General features: G+C 33.6%; 2 protein-coding genes across 2 annotated transcripts in view; one reads left to right on the top strand and one right to left on the bottom strand.

Annotated features, from left to right (window-relative positions):
- Positions 1-24,310, top strand: part of LOC142337795 (UDP-N-acetylglucosamine--dolichyl-phosphate N-acetylglucosaminephosphotransferase-like) — a 246,605-nt gene that overhangs the window by 158,768 nt on the left and 63,527 nt on the right. The gene's annotated exons all lie outside the window — the stretch shown is intronic.
- On the bottom strand, positions 13,754-16,745 carry LOC142338117 (uncharacterized). The gene is made up of 3 exons (XM_075387750.1): positions 15,303-16,745; positions 14,814-14,895; positions 13,754-13,899 (listed from the first exon to the last, which is right to left on the bottom strand). Exons 1-3 carry the CDS (start codon positions 16,743-16,745, stop codon positions 13,754-13,756), a joined length of 1,671 nt encoding a protein of 556 aa, XP_075243865.1.

The raw sequence follows: 24,310 nt of genomic DNA, 5'->3' as shown, positions 1-24,310 counted from the left end.
TAAACCTTGCTTTAATGAATTTAAAAACGACACTCAGCGTGGTCATTGTGGTTTTTCAGTTGTCGCAAAAACAGCCCTGAAAAAAGGACAAATAATCGATGGACTAACTGGTGTTGTTGGTGAGATCAATCATGCCCTGCCCTTCGAGCATGACTTTTCCACTTTTGTCTGTCAATTTACAAAGCAAAGTCGTATAATGCTCGGTCCAATTTCATTCGTTAACCATTCTTGTATACCAAATGCGTCCTACAAAATAAATATTTCAAAACCTGGAGTTGTGCGACTGGCAGCATTGCATTCCATTGGCGAAGGTGAGGAAATCACAGTTTCGTATGGTGCAAAATATTTTGATGTTAATGGTGTATCTACCTGTCAATGCCCTCACGAGACAATGCACGTCCGGAGAAAAATTCGCTCAACGAAAAACAGCAACAAACACGATAATGATATGAAAGCTCAAGTTGAGGTTTTGGAGGACGAGGTTGCACTTGAGGAGCCAGAAGTTGCTGAAAACGTTACATCATACGCGCCACAGGATGCGCATTGTGTAGATAGCCAAATGCAGTGTACACAATCGAGACGCTCTCAAAGGAAATTGGAAACGTTTGAAAGTTTTTGGACAGACTGTTCAAATGATCAGAAAAGTTTCTCCCTTAACTGCACGATATGTGAAATTCAAGTAGATGTTGCCAATATGATGTATCATATGAAATTGAATCACCGCTACGAGGCGCAAATACCTTGTCCTTTTTGTGCTCATCTTTTCGTTTTTGGTCGGAGCTTTGTTCGCCATTTCGACAGTCATGTACCCGAGGTGATTAAAAAGCTTACGCACGAGGAAAATCAAGTAACCAATGGCAATCCTATGAAAAAACAAGAGGAAACTGCTATTTCTAGTCAGCAGAGCCCGCCAATATACTCTCAGTCTTCTCAACTCCATGAAACGGACACAGACGAGGAAAATGATCTAGTGCTGCACAATCCAGATTCCGGCTTTGTTCAACTTTTGCCGCTCCCTTTAGGTGATGACGAAATTGTGCTACCGGTTCGCAACAAAAGGAAAATAGAGTTAAATGAAAACAGAACTTTGCTATGTGCTCAAGAGAAGTGTTTTGTTGTCTGTGGGACGGTTCGGTTTTATTTGAGCCACCTATATTTAGATCACTGCTACGAAAAGAAATTTAATTGTGTTTTCTGTCCTCGTTTTTATCCTCATGTGAACAGCTTACGCAAGCATTTGACTAAATGCCACTCGAAAACAGAGGGAAAACTCAAAGAGCCGCTCTCAGAAAACTCTCCTTGTGATTTCGAAGAGGTTTTTCCTGCAGAAGGCGCTGATGTAAAACTGCAGTTGCTGGAAAAAATTACAAGTGGCTCTGTAGGCGATAATGTTTTAATCAAAGTTCTATCTTCATCCTCAATAACGATTACAAAAGCTTTCGATTTCGTTGAACATTTTGGCGGACTGTTTAGTCAAACAATGAAGTTGATTTTTGAACTTATCAGCTCGGATTCAAAAATTGTCCCAGAGGATCCAACAATTTATTCACGCCTTGCATCGTTGCTCAATAATAGTTGTCTAAAAACTATTAAAAACGTCAGGGACATTCAAAAGTTTTTGGCAACTAAGGAAGTGCATGTTCCAGCTCAAGAAATTTATTTAGGCAGCCGACAAGAAACGATGTTTAAAGATGGAAGGCCGAAGCAGGTACGAATGAAACACAACTTCTATTTTGTTCCAATCTCTGAAGTAATCAAAAAAGTTATGTTGAGAGACGACGCTATTGTTGAGCAAATTTTGGCTTATAATAATTTTCTAAGAAAAATGACAGACGGCAACTTGCTGGTTGATTTGCAACAGTGCAAAACGTTTGAAGAAAACGGTACACCGAGCAATTCCGAGCACCTTGCTGAGATAGAAATTACATCCTTTTCTTTCAAAGTATGTCTGCAGCTCTACTCTGATGATTTTGAACCAAGTAATCCAATTGGTTCGCGCAAGTCCATTCATAAAGTTACCTGCTTCTATTGGATCTTGAAAAATTTGCCTCCCTGGCTCAATTCGCAAATAAATCAAGTAAATGTTGTTGCCCTGTGCAATACTTTAGATTTGTGCAGATATGGATATAAACCCGTTCTTGATAAAATAAGTGAAGACCTCAAAAAACTTGAAAGACCTTTCAATGTTTTAACGAAAGGCGGTTCTACGATATCAGTTCTCGGTGCACATTTTTCTTTCGTTGCAGACAATGCAGAATATCACTCTGCATTGGGTTTTGTCAAAAACTTTGCGAAAGGTTTTTGCTGCGAAAGATGTTTTGTAAGCGCTGAAAACTTTAGCAATTACCTCATTGAATCAAGTTGTCCGATTCGCAAAGTTTCGAGTTTCGAGCGACATTTACAAAGAGCGCAATCCACACAGAGACCATCAAAAGGCGTTAAAGGAAAATGCTATCTGGAAACCAGTTATTTTAGTAGTTACAGGAACTGGACGACAGATATACAACACGATCTGTTTGAAGGGGGTGTTCAGTATACAGTAAAATTGGTTCTTCATCAGTTAGTTGTTGTTCAGAAAATTTTCTCATGCGACATGCTTAATTACAGATTAAACTCGTTCGCATACGCCAGAGAGAAAGATGGTAAACCTACTGAAATGGACATCATCAAGTAAGATCAACTTGTGACTTAATAGGTTAACTAAAAATTCTATAATCATAACACTTTTTTGACTTTCAGACTTCGCGATCTCAAAGATCACAGCATACGTGGAAAATCTGATCAGATCTTCACTTTATTCAGATTTCTCCCCTTGATTATATGTGACCTAATTCCAGAAGTCAACGAACATTGGCAATTTCTTCTTCAATATTTTGAATTGGTCAACCTGCTTCTCTCTCCGTCGTTTCTCGAATCTGATCTCGCTATCATGTCCCATCAGATTAGTAAGTAGATAAATTTTTTCGTGAGATCTGTAGCAGCATATAACAATAAAGGGGGTGAACAGAAAAATAACATAAAGCATATTTGCTGTGTTAACTTTGATTCCCAACCTCACCCTCTCGATAGGGCTATAATCTTTTGTTTTGAAGGAGTTTCGTTTTAGCTACTCACCTGCGATGGTTTAAGCGCTTGTTTCCAGAGCAACCAAAAGTGTTCAAACAGCACCGGCTACTACACTACCCGACTGTCTTAGAAAAATCAGGACCTTTCATACATCAATGTGTTTTGAAATACGAACGCAAACATCAGTTTTTTAAGCGACTGGCACATATTGTTTGTAATTTTAAAAACATTTGCAAAACTATGCTTGATCGCCATCAACTGCAGCAGTACGTTTACTGGAGCTCACCTAAAGACCTCAAAGGTCTTGAGTTTGGACCAGGAAAATTTGTGTCGACTCCTGTTGCTTTTCATGAGAAATCTCTAACAGTTTTCAAAATGCGATTGGGCTTCGATTTAGAATGGATCTACAAATGTAAGAGAGCCCTGAGATGCGGCGTATGGTTCAGGTGTCAAGATGCAGTCTTTGCAAGCTACAATTGCGAAACTGATGAACCAAATTTCCTGAAAATCGAAAAGATTCTCAACATTTCCGACGAGCTTTATTTTTTTGGTTCGTACTTGAAAACGTCAAATTTCTCTGAACAGTCTCGGAGTTTTCTTGTTTCTGAAACTTCCAACATTGATCTCCTGAACTTTAAATCCATTTTTGATTACCATTGCTATTCAATCCATCGGTATTTTGATCAGAACTGCCTCTTCGGGCACGTTGTGCTACGTAATAGAATTGCTTATAACAATTTCCCTAGTTGTGTCAAAAACAATAAACTTTCCTAACTGATTTTCCTTCATATTTATTGCTTGAACTGTTCATAACCTATTTTCTTTAATTTTATTTTTTGTTCTCTTTTAAGTTTTCTATTTCTTGCTATTAGCTCGTGGCCTCTAATTTTTGAAACAAATTTTTTAAAGGTTATGGTGGCAAAAAGTGTTTGTAACTGTTGGGCCATAATATTGACCAACTTGAACTCTTTTTGTGTCTTCTCTTCTATTTCTTGCTATTAGCTCGTGGCCTCCAATTTTGTGAAACAATTTTGTTATAGCGATGGTGGCAAAAAGTGTTCTTAACTGTTGGGCCATAAAATTGACCAGCTTGAACTCTTTTTGTGTCTTCTCTTCTATTTCTTGCTATTAGCTCGTGGCCTCCAATTTTTTGAAACAAATTTTTTAAAGGTTATGGTGGCAAAAAGTGTTTGTAACTGTTGGGCCATAATATTGACCAACTTGAACTCTTTTTGTGTCTTCTCTTCTATTTCTTGCTATTAGCTCGTGGCCTCCAATTTTGTGAAACAATTTTGTTAAAGCGATGGTGGCAAAAAGTGTTCTTAACTGTTGGGCCATAAAATTGACCAGCTTGAACTCTTTTTGTGTCTTCTCTTCTATTTCTTGCTATTAGCTCGTGGCCTCCAATTTTTTGAAACAAATTTTTTAAAGGTTATGGTGGCAAAAAGTGTTTGTAACTGTTGGGCCATAATATTGACCAACTTGAACTCTTTTTGTGTCTTCTCTTCTATTTCTTGCTATTAGCTCGTGGCCTCCAATTTTGTGAAACAATTTTGTTATAGCGATGGTGGCAAAAAGTGTTCTTAACTGTTGGGCCATGAAATTGACCAGCTTGAACTCTTTTTGTGTCTTCTCTTCTATTTCTTGCTATTAGCTCGTGGCCTCCAATTTTTTGAAACAAATTTTTTAAAGGTTATGGTGGCAAAAAGTGTTTGTAACTGTTGGGCCATAATATTGACCAACTTGAACTCTTTTTGTGTCTTCTCTTCTATTTCTTGCTATTAGCTCGTGGCCTCCAATTTTGTGAAACAATTTTGTTAAAGCGATGGTGGCAAAAAGTGTTCTTAACTGTTGGGCCATAAAATTGACCAGCTTGAACTCTTTTTGTGTCTTCTCTTCTATTTCTTGCTATTAGCTCGTGGCCTCCAATTTTTCGAAGAAAATTTTTACATGATTTGTCATATGAGATCACATAAAAAATCATGTGCCAACACACGATTTTTCAGTTAAAAAGTGACACACGAAAAAATTGCAATTTACATGATATTTCGTGTGAAATCACACGAATCTCTCGGGTTAGCCTTCACGAGTTGTCACGTGATTCATACGATTTTTCACGTAATTTCTCATGTAAATTCACACGAGTTTTAGTGTGACCCCACATAATTTTTCGGGGTTTTTCACATGATTTTTCGGTAATTTTTACACAAAAAATCGTGTAAAATTTCATGTAAAAATACACGATTTTTCGTTTGTAAAACCCCCAAAAAATCACGTGGGCTCACATGAAAAAACGTGTGATTCTACATGAGAAATTACGTGAAAACTTGTGTGAATCACATGAAAACTCATTAAGGCCAACCCGAGAGATTCGTGTGATTTCACACGAAAAATCACGTAAATTCCAATTTTCTCGTGTGTCACTTTTTAACTGAAAAATCGTGTGTTGGCACATGATTTTTTATGTGATCTCACGCGAGAAAATTTTAGAGTGTCAGTAAAAAGTTCGTAATTTATTTTAGAAAAAGTTTTTTACAGTAAAATTTCTATCTTTTTCTTTAAGCCGTTTTCGTAAATAATTCATACAAAAACGCCTCAAGAAAACAGTTTGTTCCACAGTTATTTGAGGCAATTATGCTCCAGTTTTTACTGATTAAAGTTGTTATTACACAACAGCTATAAAACGGTTTGAACCACTGAACGAAACAAAATTCCGAAAGAGGAAAAATTTGAAATTGGATGTTTCTTCTGCAGGAAATGAAGAGCACTACCAAATTTTCTCTGCCGTCAGTAAAAAAATCTTTGAGAGCAATATTCAAATTGTTTACGTAATTGAATCCTGATAGGTAAATTAATCTTAACCTTTACTCAAAGGCAAAGGCCTTGCATTTATGAGAAAAGTGCAATGCCTACTAAAATTGCACAAAACTTGGTCGCTTCGCACATAATATTTTTAAAAAAAGATCTAAGATCTAAATCTTCAGAGTAGGGTATTGTACGATGGAAAAAAAATCAACTTTTTTCCTAATAAGCAAATTTCGTAAGATCGTTACGATAGGATCTTTAATGCAAAAGAAGTAGTAATAGGATCATGAAAATGAACTCAAACTGTTTAGTCGAAATTAATGTTTTTGGTGTATTCAAAGATTGAACGAGTGGCTTCAAGAAACTAATGAATAGAAGTAGACAAAACTGCCGGACAGACATTGATTAAGAAAAAATTTTGAATAGCAAAATCAACATATTGGTAACTAGAGAAGAAACATCTACCTGAGATGAGCAAGTTTTGTAGAAAAAAGTTAATGCACTAAAAATGAAAGAACTTCTAATGAATGAATTTATGAAAACAAAAAGAACAGCTTCGATTCTGCAAATAAGAAAGGTTGCCATAAAACTTGAGTCTAATGAGCCTAATTTAATCTACAGAACAAATGGCAAAAATAAGAAAATATTTCGCATTTTCTGTACTTTGAACAATTTTAACAAAAAATTAGTCTTAGTTCAAAAATTTGAAATTATCAATCGCTATATTTTCCTGTACGTCTGAAGCTATTTGCAAAATACGATTCATTTCAAAGGCTGTTCAAATCAAAATTAAAGTTGAAAAATTGAAAGAAATGCAATTTTTAGAAATATTGACAACAAATAGCTAACTTGAACAACTAACTAAATTGAAACAAGATTGATTTTCCACAATGCCTCAGCTTATGTTTCTCAACAATGTTTTCTTCAACTGATTTTTGCTTCTACAGATGTTTATAGATATTTTATTCCTCAGTGAAGACTAACTGACCAAAATTATTAAAACCTATTTAATGTATCTAATAAAAATTTTTTCTGAATTGCATAGTGTTCTCAAAATTCTAATTTCGACAAGTTTGCAAAAAAATATCAAAAAATTGGCAATAAAATAACTTAAACAGTTAGTATTGACTCAAACTTCAAGCGCAGAAAAAAAAAATAGCCAACGGATGTAATGTACGTTTGCTCCTGTAGTTAGGCATTATTTAATTGAGGTATATTGTAACAAATTGGGAATTTCTTTTGTGGCTGAATAATAGACTTAACCCTAAGTTAAATGTACAATTTGCTAATTTTTGTTTATAAAACTTTTTCCATGGCGCTTTTATTATGCCACACGTCCAATACACATTATTTTTTGTAATTATTTCAAAACTTTGTATCTGTCTTTTTGCAAATGCAGCAACAGAGCGAGCTGTTTGGTCAAAATTTTAAAAACTTTTTTTAAATATATTTTTTGTAAATTTAACGAAAGTAACTAAGAAGAAAAATTAAAGAATAAAAAATGTTCAATTAAAAGTAGGTAGACTCTCAAAAACATTAGTAGATATAACAAAAAATGAGTAAATTTAATTTTAATCGTTAGCAAAAATATCGGTTTTTTCATCTAAGAGATGGAAACTAGTGTTAAGCAAAAAAACTGTCGGCAGAAAAAGTTCAACACGTAAGTGCACTTTTAAATGGAAAAGTTCGGAACTATTAATTTTCCCCGAAAAAATTTTTATACAAATACAGAAAATTCCGCAGAGCACCAAAGGCGCTTGAACTGGTATTGAAAAGCCATTGCAATTAGAATACGCTGATCTTTTTTGACTTGTTGATTTTTACTACTCGTGTTCACTTACTTGGGTTATATTTGCCTGCCAAATTTGAACAGGCAAAAAACAACAGGTTCATATAACTCGATTTCTTGAAGCCAGGGCTTAAAAAACTTGTGGTATTTCTGCTAACTGGTTGCTCTTGAAGCCTGCTCTTGAAACAGAATGCCGAATTTTTTGTCACATCCTGTGGTTATGATGACACATCCATAGGGCTCTGATGTCACATCCTGTGTTCAAACTTTTGATGCTGGCTCTCGAGTCATTGCTTGAGTAGTTGTCTCCAATTGAAGTAAATGGGAAAGTTGACTGTCCAGACACACTTAGAAGCAAATCGTATCAAAAACTAGGCAGCATTTGATTTACAAAACTAGCTTGGTTTAAGTCCAGAACATACATTTCTATCCTTTTTCCATGTCAATTTTTGTGGTTTTTTTTTAAAAACTGATTTACTTTTCAGGAACTGCTTTGTTCTAAAGTTATTTCAGGCGATGATGGTCCAGGTTTCACTGATTAACGTTCTTATTTCATAACAGTTACGAAACAGATTGAACAACTGGACGGAGGAGACTTCCGAAATAACAGAGAAATTTGAAATAGATTGTTTCTTCTGCAAAAACGAATTGTTGAGGTCAATGTTTGTTTTTTTTTACATCATTGAATCGCTATACGTAAATTAGTTTTTATTAGTTTTAGTATTAACTTAAAGGCAGAAGCATTGCATTTATGATATAATTGTAATGCCTAAATAAAAATTTCCACAAAACCTGGTTACCTCTTGCAAGATTATTCTGAAGTCAGATATAAAAAAACTTATTATAGTTTAAACAATAAAAGCTTCATAGTAAGATATTTAACAAAAAAGGAACGATTTTTGCTTTAAAAACAAATTTTTATGGTAAGAGTAGTGATAGCTCATGTAAATGAACTCAAAATTATTTAGGCTAAATTATTGCTTTCAGTGTATCCGAAGACTGATTGACTTGCTTAAACAAAGTAACGAACTGAAGTAGTCAAAATTTTGGGACAGAAGTTGATTGAAAAAAATTTCAATCGCCAAGCGATTTTTTTTCTTGTTTCAAATTTTTGATATTTAGAATGCAAACAGCTATAATACAAAAGAGCACGCAAAAATAAAACAAATCGTAGATTTTTTGTTTCTTTCCATTTTATAACTCGGTTCGCGATGAAAAAAGTACTTTATGCAGTTTAACGGTTACGAAACTAAATGTAAACACTGTTTTTAGCAACAACTCCAGCTAATTTTTTGTAAAATTTGACAAAAATCACAAAATTGCTCACTAGTCATTGACTTTTCAGGTCAAATTGGAATACCAGTGTAAAGAACTTCTTATAGTTTACTGACTGCCCCAAACAAGCAAACTTTATAGAGAAACTTGGTGCATCGAAAATTAGAGAAATGTGCTAATGAATGAATATATTGAAACAACAAAACAAGCAGGAAACACTTGATTCTGCAAAAAAGAAAAGTTGCTCTGAAGTTTGATGGTAATTTAGTTTAATGGAAAGTTGAAAATACGAAACACTCATTTTCTTTTTTTGGACAATTCTAAGTAATGGTTAGTCTTAGTCCAATAATTTCAGGTTATCAATAGCTGTAATTCCCTGTACGTCTGGAACTGTTCAGAAATCATGTTCAATTTCATATGCTAATGAAATTAAAATTTGTGTTAGAAAATTGAAAGAAGATGCGAAGCTTCAAATGATTCAGAACAACTGCATTTTAAAACTGAGTTCATTCGCATTGTCTCAGCTCTTGTTTTTCGAAATTATTTTCTTTATTTGATTTAACTTTTTTTCACAGATGTTTTTGGATAGTTTATTCGTCCATGAAGTCTGACTGACCAAAATGAGCCAAACGTTTTTATTCTATGTAACATAATTTTTTTTCTGGATTGCATTGTGTTTTCAAATTTCTAATCTCAAGAAGTTTGCATTAAAACAAATGAAACAACTGATATGGACTCAACCTTCAAATCCAGAAAGATATAGCTAACAGATTCAATGTACATCTATTACATTAATTAGCCAAATTGTTTTTGAGGTGTGTTGTCCAAAATTTGTTCTTTTTGTTGCTGAATAACAGATTTAATAAAAAGTATACTGTACAATTTCCACGTTTTCGTTTATAAAACATTTTTCAAGGTCTTGACCCAAATTCAATACACTGTGTTCTTTGTAATTAAGTTATAACTTTGTATCTAATCTTCTGCGAGTGCACTAGCCAGCGATCGGTTTGCAAAAATTTTTTAGAGTTTTTTAAAATTTTTCTAAAGTGTGCATCCTTAAAGTAAAAAAATTATTTTTGTGGGGAAAAAATAGCAAAATGATAAAATAGCAAAATAGCAATTTAAGATTAAATTCTGAAAAAAATAGTAGATTTAACAAAATTTCAGTAAAAGAAAACTTTAAAAGTAGGCAAAAAATTGGTTTTTTCATCTAAAAGAGGGAAACTAATGTTATGAAAAAAATTCTAGAAAAAAAATCCCTACATCTAAGTGCACTTCCTAAATCTAATTGAAAAAAATGAACCACTGAAATTCGCCTAAAAATTTACAAACAATATGGACCTACATCACAGTAAATCAATCTAGTTTCCTCCTGTGCGTTTTGAATATTGTCCTCGTCGATTTCATAGCATTGCTGATATTCAAAGAAAGTTATCGATATCTTATTAAATGGGCCGCTTCATGGAATGATCTTCTGTGGGACGATGTTGTTAATGTTGATGGTTAGCTTCTGAGTTCATTTACCGCCTTTTATAAGTTGATTATAATCACAAAAATCGTGATGATGATCAAATATTGTAAAAATGAAAATAGTGTTTTTAAAATGTGTAAGGTGGGGAACAAAATATGTGCTATGAAATGAAATGAAACTTAAGTTAACAGAATCACAATAGATCAAGAAAGATAACCAGAGCCATACGCTCTATCGAACGATCTTTTGTCTGGTAAAATTAGTCAATTTTCGTGATTCATTGCAGTTTTAAAAACAATGTGTGCATCTTTTTAATAATTTCATTTTTTTAAAGCAATTTAATATAAAAGCAGTGGATTTTTATTTATCTTACTTTTTTATTTTGGAGCCTAAAATTTTTTTTGGTTTCATAAGTAAACCATATTGAATCAATTTTTTTTCCTTTCATTGACTCCGCGTTCTGATTTTACAGCCTGTGGTTTTGTGTTCAAATCTTTGATGCTGGTCTTCGAGTTATTGCTTGATTAGTAGTCTCTGATTGAAGTAAATGGGAGTTGTGGGAGAACAGACACACCCAGAAGCCAAATAAATCAATAAGTAGGGTCCAATTCAGTTTATCATTCTCTTTTGGTTTAAGTCGAAAACATTAAATTATATTTCTTTGGTTCATGTGATTTTTTATTATGATTTAACCAAAAACGACTCCAGGAGACTGTTTTTTTCAATTACTTGAGGCCAGTATGCTCTTGTTTCCACTGATTAGCATAGTATTTCCACAAGAGCTGTGAAATTGTTTGAACAACCCAACTGAACACATTTCCGAAATAAAAATGAAAAATTTGAAACTGGATGTTACTTTTGCAGGAAGCGAAGACCCACGCCAAATTTTCTTTGCCTTCAAAAAATAAATTGTTGAGGTCAATATAATTTTTATTTACATAATTGAATCCTGATAGATAAATGAAGTAGTGATAGAATCATGTAAAAGAACTCACAATTTTTAAGGCTAAATTTTTGTGTCCAGTGTATTCAAAGACTGAACAAGTAGCTTAAGCAAACTAATGAAATGAAGTAGTCAGATTTGCCGGGCAGACGTTGATTGAGAATATTTTTTTTCGCAAAAGCAACTTTTTCTTGTTTCACTTTATTGGTAACTAGTAAACAAACAACTGTAACACGAGGGAGCTCAGAAAACCAAACAAACGCAACACAGATTTCATTTTTCTTTACTCCTTATAGCTCGATTTTTGATGAAAAACTCACTATGCATTTTTCACGGTTTCTTAACTAATTGGGAAGATTGTTTGTAGCAACAAATTCAACTCCAGCTTGATTTTTGTATTTTTTTATACAATAAAATCAGAATAAAATGAGGAAATTGATCAGCGGTTAGTGGTTTATCAGGTCAAATTTGAATACCAGTGTAAAGAACTTCTGTTGGTTTACTGACTGGACTGTCCGAGACGAGCAAATTTTGTAGCGAAATTTACTGCATCAAAATTGAAGTAATTTGCTAATGATTAAATATATAGAAACAAAAAAGCCTTTGGTTCTTCAAATAAGAAAGGTTGCCCAAATTTAGTCTGATGAAGAGTTGACAAAAATAAGATCTTCAGCTTTTTCTGTACACTTGAAAAATGTAAGGCGATATGTAGTCTAGGTCCAAAATTTTCAGAATATCAATTGCTGCTTTCACTTGAACGTCTGAATTTATTTGGAAAACATGCTCAGTTTCATATACTGTTAAAATCAAACTAGTGTTGAAAAATTGTAAGCCGATGCAAAGTTTCAAATCATTCAGACAACTATCATTTTTAAACTGAATAGATCCCCATTGTCTCAGCTTATGTTTCTTAAAAACAGTTTTTTTTAACAGATTTAACTTCCATTCTTTAAACAGATTTTTATTCGTCAACATTTTAGTCGTCATTGAAGTCTATCTGACCGAAACAAGCAAAATGTACTTAATTTATGTAATATTAATTTTTTGCTGAATTATATTGTGTCTTCAAAATTCTAATTTCAACAATGTATAAAAAATAACTGAAACAATTATTGACTCAACCTTCAAATCCAGAAAGATATAGCCAGCAGACTCAATGTACATTTGTTGCTGTATTTTATTCAAAATTTATTTGAAGTATATTATAACAAATTGGGATTTTTGTGGCTGAATAGTAGACTTAACCCTAAGTTAAGAGAACAATTTCCAATTTTTTTATTATAAAACTCTTCTCATGGTGTCCTTGACTTGACCCAATACACTGCGAGCTGTCTGCTCAATTTTTTTCAAGCTTTTTTACAACCATTTTTTTTCTAATAGTAACAAAGTTATCCGTTGTGGATAAAATAATAGAATGATAAAATAGCAATTTAAAAGTAGACTCTCAAAACTATGAGTAAATTTAACAAAATTTAAGTAAAAGAAAATTTTAAAGCATAGCAAAGAAAATCGGTTTTTCTCATTTAAAAGAGGGAAACTATTATTATGGGGAAAAATCGTCTGCAGAAAAACTTTCCGACATCTAAGTGCACTTTTACATGGAAAAGACCTGAACTATTGAATTTCTGAATTTCGCCGAAAAGAAACTTTCGCCGAAACATTTGAAGAAAATTCTGCAAAGCGCCAAAGCTCCTTAAACTGGGATTCAAGAGCCATCGCAATTGGGATCTTTTTGTGCTTTTGGTCTTTACTACTTGCTTCTATTGGCTTGGGATATGTTGGCCTGGCAAAACTGAATAGGCAAAAATAACCCCTTCATATTACCCCATCTTCTCAAAGCCAAAATTTAAACACCTGTTTTTGGTTCTTGCAACTGACTGTTTTTATTGCACGCTCACAACCAAGAACACTGAATCTAAAAATAGCACAAACTTGTATATCAGTTTTTTTAAATTAATGAACACGAGTTTTTGCTGAACGAACGTAGAATGCGTACGATTTGAATCTTTTGTCCTTGAAATGGAAAGTGACTGATCGAAAACTGCATCTAAAGTTGTAACAAGCACAACTAATACAAGCATTGTTAGTACATGGACCTGCAGCACGATGACTGAAGCTGATTTTCACGTGATTAAACTGCTGATTATCAATGAAAGTTCTCGATATCCAATTAAATGGGCCGCTTCATGGACTGATTCTTTGTCGGATGATTAAATAAAACGATTTCAATTTCTTCAACTACAATTTTAAAAACTACCGGTACATCAATTTAAAAACTGGATGTTTTTAAAAAAATAGTATTTTTGTACATAGAAAGGTAGTGTTTTAAATTTTTAGTAATCTTACTTTCATCATTTCAAAACAGAATATTGATTATTTGGTTTGAGATGCAAACTGTATTGAGTCAAATCTTTTTCATTTCATTGTTTCCTGGTTCTGATTTCACGTCCTGTGGTTTCATGTTCACATCTTTGATGCTGGCCTTCGGGTCAGTGCTTGAGTAGTGATCACCGATTGAAGTGAAGGGGAGTGGTGGGAGTCCAGACACACCTAGAAGCAAAAACTATCAATAAATCAGGGTCCATTTGTTTTATAATCCTAGTTTTGTATGAGTCCAGATTTTCATGTTATAACACCGATAGAACATTGTTAATCGGCAATGAATTAGAGTGTGTTTTCTGAAATAGCGTTTGCTTTAGAGCTCTGATCATATCATATGTTAAACTTGGCATGTCTTCAACATGAGATCAAACATTCTAAATTAAACGTTCTCCTAAATAAACTTTTTCTGTTTGCAATGCTTTGGCTTCATTATGTTATTATATTGTCAGTACATGGGAGAATTCCATGCGCTAGAAAAGATAAGTTCATAAAACATAGTTTACATTTTATGAGGGGTCATTGAATGTGCTTTAAAACTTCTCAGTCTGTTATGAAAATCTAGCTCATACCTTGCCAAATTTTAACTTACAAACTTGCCAAGTCTTGACATGTCGCGACCAGGTGTTGACAATTTTGAACACTTGGAATTAGACGTCATAAGAACTAATTGTTCAAAGCTAAAAAGATATTTTTACTACTGGTTCATTACAACATTAAATTATATTCTATAACTGTCTTGTGTACCAGTACACAATTTATAGGATTCACAAAAACATGATAAAAAGCTCAATTACACTAAAGCATTTTGTCACGATAATCTCAAAATTTTTAGTGTGACTCATACTAAATATTGAAATTTGGGCAATTTTTCATCTGATTTGGCCAAAATTTTAAGTTATGCCACAGCAATTTTTTTCCTGTGTCCTTATTTACACGAAAATCATTACATAAAATCAGCATTATTACACGAGAGATCTTTAGAGCGTAGTTCCCAGAATATAACTAAATTTATTGATTCCCAAAAACTCCACTCTGCATTTTTATTAAATTCATATGTGTTCAAAGTGAATTAATTTTCTAACCAAACATGGAGTTTGGAGCGAAGGAGTTGATGAGGGCTGCTTGTGTTGACATTCCTGCAGTTGGTGGGGGTGAAGTCTCGTCCTGAATCAGAACAGAAATTATTGATAGAGATGGAAACTTGTTTTGTTTGACATCTGTAATGTTTCGGCATCTCAAATTTAAATATCAAAACGTATGAAGTGTTTTTTGCCTTAGTCGAGAGTGGTAAATGATTCAGCAACATTTTGATTCAGCAACAAATTATATTTAACTGGGCTGCAAATTCGTTTCAATTTTTCAGAGATTTTAAAAAAACTTGCTAAGTTTTTTTAAAGTGAGCTAAAAAAAAATTGCCCTGAGAGAAACAGCAACAAATATCCAATTAAAAGTTAGTACCAGTGTCAAACTCACTGCAAACAAAAATACTATTTTTTGTTTGCAGTCTCTCGCGTGTCGACACATATCTCAATTTCGCCTCCGAGTTCCTCCAAATTTTATCTTTCGCTTACTTTCTTCATACTTTCAGCTACTCCAGATTTAAAACCACTGCAATCTCCCATCACAAAACTAGCCGGCTTACTGAAACTCTCAATCGCTTTTCCAGGGCTCGAATTTGACCCTGTGTACCCTGCAGAACCCAAAAATGTCTTCAAATCGGGCGAATTCACAGATGAAGGGACAATTCCAGGAAGCATCGGGAACCCTGAAACGGATCCGGGATTTTGGGTTAGCCAAGGAACCATCAAAGCTGCAGGACCCAAAAGCGCTGCCGCGGTTGCCATGGGGTTGTAACATCCGGGAGGTAGCAAGAAGTCAGAGACTGTGGTCGATGATTGGTTTGCGACGCTAGATGGCGTAAAGTTTGATTGCTTGAACATGCTTTCAAACTGATTTGAAATGGTCGAAAACTTTGAAATGGAGTTCGAATTTACGTTTGAAGTAACTCCACTATAAGCTATTGTTGAAGCGGGGGGTACTTGAAACGGTTTCAACTTAGAGTTTGAAAATGATGCTAAGTTTCCAAAATTTGCAGCGAAGCTCGGCGTGTTTTTCTTTGGTAGTGAGTCAGCAGAAATTGGTGAAAATGGCGGTTTGGCATTACGCTGATTAACGTTTTTCGACAAGATTTGCTGTTTCAATATCGGCTCCAAAAACTCGGAAGTTTGAGTCGTTGACGACCTTTTGCGGGTTCCACCATTAAACATTGCTTTCACATCTTCCCACGCGTGGTTAATTTGTTCATCCGAACTGTGATCCGAGGACAAGAAAATGTGTCGTCTCCACGAGTTGAAATTCGCCGCGTCGGGTGGGTTAAATTTTGCACCTACTTCCATGTGACTGTGAAATATAAACTTATTCGGGCTAAAAAATACACTGCAGTGATCACAACGTATACATTTCGCGCGAGACGAGTTGTATCTGTTAGGGTGAAAAGTTCCGTTACACCCGTACGAGCACGCGTGGTATACTCGGAATTGAAAGTTTTCGGGAATCGGAGGGGGGTAACTCTCGCACAAAAACGACTTACAAAGTCTCTCGGCTTCTCGATAAGTTATCATACCGCAGCGACGAGATGAAATTGGCATTGCTCCCGAACGACGCAGAACTTCGAGTTGAACTGGGGTGCACTGAATACAAGTTATACCTAGGGCCACCCTGCGGTTATGAATTTCGTTATAACTGAAATCTTTTAGTAAAGTATGAGAAATTTGAGCTAAGCAAAGTCGTTTCGTGCCGTCAATATCCATAGAAACGATTTGTTCGCCGAATAAACTGACCAAAGATACGTTTGAACAATTTTGGTTGTTAACAATTGAATTTGAGGTTTCAGCAGTTATACTTTCAGAATTGGGTGAAGATTTTTCATCTTTCAGTGACGTCACGCTGAAACCTGACGAGTCTTCTAGATTTACTAGAGAAGTGGAATGCGACGTTTCTAACTTTTTGTCCATGTTCGGAATAAAAAGAATTCAAAACAATAGCTGAATAAAAAGGTGTTACTTCTGCTCAAAACTGTATCAATTTAAGGCAAGACAGTTGTAAATTATTTGTTTTTAATGGTTAAGTAATTGTTTTGTTTAGTAAATATCTGCCAGAGACTGCTTTTTACAAGAAATGAGGAAATCTGTGGAAATTATCTGCAAAATATATTTCAAAAATTGAAATGAAGCTTTCAATTGGAAAATGAGAATTATCTCTGCAGTTGAAGAGAAATCGATTCTGATACTCTGCAGTTAAGTTATCTCTATTATATACTGTAAAGTGTTTTTATGGCAGATAAAGACACTTAATTTGTTTATTTTTGCCCAGTGGCGGTGTGGGCTTTTAAGGAGGCAGGGTAAAGCGAGAGCCAATCACAAATAGGCAATGTATTTCCAATGATGCTGGTCATAATAAATTATAACTTGTGTTAACCCTTTCAACTAAAATGAGAATAGGATCTAGCAAGAAATAAAAATTTCATCAAATTTTTGCACAGCGAAAATTTTAAAACTATGATCTTGCTAATTGTTTTAAACCAAATTTATTGTTGATCGTTGTTATTTATCTATGGAAATTGCATTCGATCATGATACGGCATGCAAACCTACTCAAATCCATGCCCTTTTTGTCTTAGCAAATTGAAATTTGAATTCAATTTTCATGAAAAATACACGTTGGTCTTGAAATTACAGAATTCGAAAGCGTTTTGCACGAGATCCCCAAATTTCCTCAAAACTGTTTCAGTCGAAATTATCAAAAACTAGATGCATATTTGGACAAAATGACAGTAAAATACCTGGTAATAAAAACCCCGATTCTAGTGTGTAATTTCATTATTTTATAAGTTTGTTCTTGCAAGCTGGCGATGATGTAGCAGCGATTTGTCCGCATCTGTATCTCAATGTCTACAGCCAATCCAAAAATTAAGGAACGTTTATTTTGGGTTTATGGTTTTTTCCAGCGGAAATGAGCGTCATGACCATTTTGTCTAATTTTTTCCATGCTGTTCTGTTGTTTTTTTTTCACCATGAAACGATAGCGTTGAGTGTTATTTTGCAATGTTATGAAGAAAAGAGCTAAACGGATGTGAAAAGAATCAAGTGGTTTACATAATTTTAGCAGATTTAGGAAAAAAAGTTTAAAACACTAACGTGCACAACAATTTAAGAAGCCGAAAGTCTGCAGTGCCAGAAGCTAAAATGCCAGAAGTTCATACTCAACCAGAAAAGACTTCTGTTGACCTTCGTAACTTTAAAACGTGCGGACTTTGTGTTTTAAGCATGGTTACGTACTCTGCAGAAAACGTCATTTCGAAATTTTGACTAAATATCACCAACCGCTTCCCGGGTTGAAGTTTCTTTGATTTCATACAAGGAGCATATATGATTTCATACTGTCCATACTTGATTTCTTAGTACGGTCCTTTCATGAAACCAAAGAAATCATATATGATCCTTGTATGATTACCAAGGAATCATATATGATCCTAGTACGAATACCAAGAATCATACATCTATTTTTCGAAATTCTTTTACCAAGAATTTTATTTGTTTTTTATTTTTATTCGGTAGGGCATCACCTAAATGATACCCCGGCATCACATTGCGATCCGCCAAAAAACCTAACGTACTATATTATTTGCAAATTTGGGCACTAAATACAAGAGTAAGTCCGAATAGATAACAAAATTTTTGTTATACTCTGAAGCCAGTTTATACGTATAAATGGTCATTGATAGGAAATAATCAAGAAAAAAATTCGCGTATAACCTCAAATTAGTTTTCTAAATATGTTTAAACCGCAAAGTTATTCTTTTAGTGCTCACAAAGAATCAAATGTGGATTGCGATTACGATGTAATAATTTAATAAGTCTTCTGACTACATTATACGAGAGTTTGTGGCACCAGTCAATGTTTTATGTGTCATATATTACCTTGTATGATTTCCAAGAAACTTTTTCAACTTCAATTGAAAATCAAAGTTATACAGTTTTTAGTCTTTGAAATTTTTTGTATGATCCCTGTATGATTTCTAGGAAATCATATATGGTTCTTGTATGACTACCAAGAATTCATTCAAATCATATATGACCTAGTATGACTACTAAGAATCATATATGACCTAGTACGAAATCAAAGAAAGTTGAATGATCGCTGACCCGGGTTCGCAGTTCCCGATAAACTCCAGAAGTTCTCATTGACTTCAATTAAAGTCACGAAACCATTAATTATGAGGCACGTGGTTAATTCAACTCACTTATTGTTCCATGATAAACACTTAAATTTCTAGAGTTCTAAAGAAATTTATTGTTAGAAGGTTGAGAGAGCAACCTATTGTAAATTGTGCAAACAAAAAACGCGACATAGCTTAACGAGAAGTTCAATTTGTTTAACGTATACTTGAATAGAGAAATGGAGCCTTGGGGAACAAGAAAGAACGTGAGAACGGCTTATAAGAGATACCCAAGTTCGAGAGTTCACACCAGTTGGTGTAAATGGGTAGCACACTGGGCTTGCAAGTAACAGATGCTGGTTCAAATCCAGTACTGGCTCATTTTCACAGTAATTGCACCGGTTGAGACCCCCTAAAACTTATGAAGACTTATACCCATTATGGAAAGTTTTAAGGAAACAACCTCTCCATTTTATAATGCACCTTTCTTAGGATAACAAAATCGTTGAAGCAATGAAAAGTTCTTAGCCGTCCCGATAAATTTATAAAATTAAGAATAAATTTTGTTTGTTACAGACACCTGCATTCTGCAGATGAACTCAACTCTTGATCTTCTTCATGACAAAAACTGCTCTTTTTCAAAGATAAGAGGAAATCAAAAGCAAAAGGAACCATCTGATGCAATGTGTCGTTCTTCTGTTTGTTGAAAACCATGTTTCAGTGTTCTTTAGCAACTCTATTTAAGTTCAGAACCAAATTTTGTTGTAAGTTTCTACTACAATTGATTCAAGACGTAATTTTGACAAATTCTTTCATTTTTATTTTCACCAAGAAAAATAATCTTTATATGTTGCCGAACGACTAGATTGACTGACAGATTGTCGTTGTGTTTAAGAATCAAAAATTTTGTGCTGAAAAATATTCAGAAATTGTGTCAATGGTTTTTCCCAATTAGTAATTTTTTCGAAGAAACGATCAAAATTTAAGCGGCATCAGATTCAAAAATGATGAGCTGTTAACTGTTTAATTTAGTTTGGCTTAAAAACAACCAAATGGCCAACGCATAAAATTCATGAAACAAAAGCATGCGAGCTAATTGTTGCTAATTTATCTAAGTAAATCATAAAATCGGATAATTGCTGCTGAAGACCATTGTTGCACTTCATAATACGGTTTGCCTTCAATTCATTATATTTTTGTTCAAACTACCAGTATAATAGCAATTTGATCCGTTTTCTGTTTCTATTACAAGGTTGCTCAAAACAATTTCTAAAAACACAGGAAGAATTTCTATTTTCTGTCCTGCTGTCTACAAAATTTCATCAACTAACTAGATTTTTTTTCAGTTATTAGTAAACCATTTTAATTGCTTAACATTTTTCATTTTTTTACTCCACTTCATGCGAATTGTAGCTTATTTGAGGATAATCAGCATCAGTTTTTTTATTAGTTTCAATTTATTAGTATTACTTCAAAGGATTGGTTTATCAAGTTATTGAAGCTTTGGGTTGTTTTTTTCTAAATTTCGTTAGGTTAGCTGAGTTGGAAGTTTTAACATCAATACAGTCTAAACTGTTAATAAAATGTTTAGGCAATGTTCATCCACAAACTTTAACTTTATCTGATGTTTTATAGAAAGTTTAAGATGATTATTTGGTACATCCAAGCAGTGAAAAAATTACAACTAACCTCTTCATGGAATTTCTGCTTGCGTTTGGTCACGACTAAATTTTTGTATCAATTGTTCAATTTGAAAAGGAAAATTTTGAATTTGCTTTTTTCATCATTGTTTAGGAAGTATTTAGATCATAAACAGGTAAAGAACTCAATTATAATGGTAAAGATTTCAAACATCCGCGAAGAAAAAGATCTCATAAAGTTTTTTTTACTTCAATACAATCAATGTTTTGTTATATCTTAGTGTTTGAAACAGAAAAAAAAACCTTCAGACGTTTTTGGAGTTGAAGCGGGAGTTTTGATCAACACATGAAATAAAAAAATGTTCTACTTTAAGCTAAACCACCTAAAACTATTCTTTCAAGAAAATAGCACAAGTTTTCGATAATATATCATACTCTAGCGAAATGCGCTTTATTCAAACTGTTGTTCGAAGTTGATTTCATTTTTTTAAGCATGATTATTGGAAAAATAGTTTTTGAATGAAAAGTAGAGTATTCTGAGTAGTTTTTCAAAATTGAAAAATCTTAATTATTATTCAACATTGCATTTTTTGTCGCATTCTAAATTTACCATAGTTGAGTTTTCCGATTTTGATCTTTAATCGCCGTCTGATTAACAAAGCCGACACTTGTTCCCCAGAATTTAACCCCAAAAATTTATCGAGAAAGACAAGTCCCCAACGCAAATTTAACCCCAAGAATTTATCGAGAAAGACAAGTCCCCAACGCAAATTTAACCCCAAGAATTTATCGAGAAAGACAAGTCCCCAACGCAAAAAATGGAATATAGTTTTTACACAATCGATTAGTCTTCAGCAAAAACCTTTTCTGCAAACAGACTATTTGTTCTGTGAGATCTCAGCATTATAACCAATTTTTTTGCAGGAAAGAATATTTTGTGATTGAACCATTTTGATTGGTGAAAACTGACTGAACAATGGATGGTTGATCCCATAACTTCGCAAATCTGGTTGTGTGAGAATGACCTCTCATTCAACCATAGATATAGGTTGACCATAAATTGACCCATCGATATTGGTTGCAAAAATAGTACCATAAACGTTTCAGACGCAAAAAAGTAGTCACCAAAAAGAACAATGTTGCCAATGAAAAGAACAGTTTGAAAAGTGGGGAATAATCAGATAAAGGGCAGTTGATTACACAGAAACCTCAATTATCATTATTATTCTTTCCAATATTTTTGTCAATTTTAGTAATCACTTTATCATTTCTATTCGGAAATTTTGCTACAGCAACAGTGATTATGGGTATTTGAACAGGTTTGACCCAATATATTTTTCTATAAAATAACCAATGCGAGCGAGGATTTTGTTATTATTGTACAACACATAAAACTGACATCTGTTGAAGTTCCTTTAAATTTTATTAACGACGTTGTAATTCTTCCTATTGATACTTGTTCATTAGAACATCAGATGAGGAAGAAAATGAAACGACTGTGTTTTAAGCACAACGAATTTGATATTATTCAACTTTTTCCAACCTCAAATCAAATGCAGCCTTTGAGCTGTACAGTATCCACTATCTACAGAGTGTATTAAAGTAGTGAGATTTAACTTGACACTAGTTTTTAATCAAAATTTTGATTTTAATTCAGAGATCGCTCCCCCGATAATCCGCTCTTTAATTTTACTTAATTCCGTTTAAAGAGTGATTAACAGAAAGGCACCAAAATTAAATTGTAACTCTATACTTATTATAACTTACTACCCAGTTATAAACCGCTTTCTCTTTCTAACTAGTCAATCTCGTTGCACAAAGAACAAAAAAGAGTTACAACCCAAGCCCCCCCCCCCCCTATACCCCCCTCCCCAGGTTAACACATACACTACCGTATAAGTACACTCTACTTAATATGCGGAGATGCTAAAGCAGATCAAGGAAATTGTCATTAAATATAATATATTTTTCCTTAGAGAACTTTTTCGATATGCCTGTTCTTTTTGAATTTGAATAAAATTCGCATTCATAAATAAAATTAGAGAGTCAAAATACGCAACTTATCTGAATAATAATTTCGTACAAATTTAAATTGAAACGTCATTTTTCAACTAAACTGACGGACTTATAAACAAATAACTATTTTAAAAACTTTTGTTTTTCATATACTTTTATTCAATATTTGATTGTTTTACACAGTAGGGGACTTTTCTCACTGAATTAATCTTTATACTTTAGGCTCTTTTTTGCCTAGTTAAAAGAGTGGAAAAAGTTGAGAATGGAGAAAAGGGGTTGGAGGGAGGAGGAGTAGGAGGTGCGAGGGGGGGGGGGGGGGGGTGTTGGAGTGCATGTATTTTGAATGACATTGAAAATTAATTGAAAGCGTTTAGGGAAAAATTAAATTTGAGAAATATTTGAAATGCTCCCGATGGTATTTCGAAAATAATCCAAACGGATGGTTGATCAATTTTAATGTGATCAAAAAGTGAACAAAATGTTGAGAGTCTGAATTAATTTTTGGACGTGAAAAGAAGAAGAGAGCTCTGAATTAATTTATGTTCCTTAAAATCAACCCATGGGAAATCTTAATTGAAATTCGGGCACAAAACGATATCTAATTTCAGCTATGAATAGCTGAAAGATATCAGTCTAATTATTATTTGCAAAAGTACTCAACTCTTTTCTTCTAACTTTGTCTTGTATTCATTTGCAAAACTCAACAAAGAAACGCATCAGTGAAAATTAAAATTTCAACTTTTTTTTTCTAAATGCCAACCTCACTTGTGTTAAAGTTAGCCGATTGCTCAAGTAGCCGCAACAAAAGTATTGAGTATTCTAGTATTGAAACTAAGTCAAAAATAACGTCAAAAATGGAGCCAAAACTTTAGCTCAACTAAATTGCTGTTTAAATCAATTTCTCGTTTCTTTGTTAATCAGCTAGCAGGTTTACTGCGTCCAATATAAAACGAAGCAATGAAAAAAAACACATTTTCCATTTTAAACTCTTCCCTGATAAATGTATGGTCACCAATCTTTCTTTAATGTTTTACCGTCTTCTGTTTTTTTTGTTTGCAAACTTTTAGGCTTTTGCTCCCAGAATTGTTTTGAAAGAAATTTATAAAAAAGTGTTTACAATAGACAAAATTTTCCTTGACAAAGAAATGAATCATGGGTCACAAGGCGCTAACTTCACTCGATTTTTCCTGGAAAGAATACTATATTGTATTTTAAGGTTGTGAATTTTGTGGAAATTTTTTGGAGAATTTCGCCAATCTTTCACATTGTAGCAATTTTGATCCTCCATAATGCTGAAAGATAGTGCAACCATGTAAAACAAAAAAAAGATTTGCTCAAGGTATGCGCAATGTGTTTAATGAAATTGGAGAACGAACTTACTATGGTGTGTATAACTAACGCAATAACCAGAAATCTAAAACCTGAGTTGAAATGAAAATGTCAAAATGCCAAGAGAAGGTTTTCTGGAAGACCAATTGAAGAAAAAAACTCTGAAGAACAAGGGTTGTTTAAATTTTTCCAGTTTGATTCAAATTATTTAAGCTAAATATTTAAAGTCAAAATATGTTGGACGTTCTGTCTCTGATTTTTTGGCCATAAATAATTCATAAAATTGACAAACAATCTGTTGGCTAGGATCTCCTACTATTTTTATCTGCAACATTTGAGCACATCTTCAGAACAACATGCCATCTTATAAGATCCT

Source organism: Convolutriloba macropyga, chromosome 4 (assembly GCF_964194025.1).
Source record: "Convolutriloba macropyga chromosome 4, txConMacr16.3, whole genome shotgun sequence".
Taxonomy (NCBI): Eukaryota; Metazoa; Xenacoelomorpha; order Acoela; family Convolutidae; genus Convolutriloba; species Convolutriloba macropyga.
Note: the sequence above shows the minus strand (reverse complement) of the source record. Positions and strands in the feature narration are given on the sequence as shown.

What these genes read in the sequence shown, in the direction of transcription:
- LOC142338117 (XM_075387750.1), bottom strand. Translation starts at nt 16,745, where the DNA reads ATGGACAAAAAGTTAGAAACGTCGCATTCCACTTCTCTAGTAAATCTA. An exon ending in TAGCTGAAAGTATGAAGAAA is followed by an intron (nt 14,896 to 15,302) that starts GTAAGCGAAAGA and finishes GTTCTGATTCAG; the next exon opens with GACGAGACTTCACCCCCACC. An exon ending in CGCTCCAAACTCCATGTTTG is followed by an intron (nt 13,900 to 14,813) that starts GTTAGAAAATTA and finishes TTTTGCTTCTAG; the next exon opens with GTGTGTCTGGACTCCCACCA.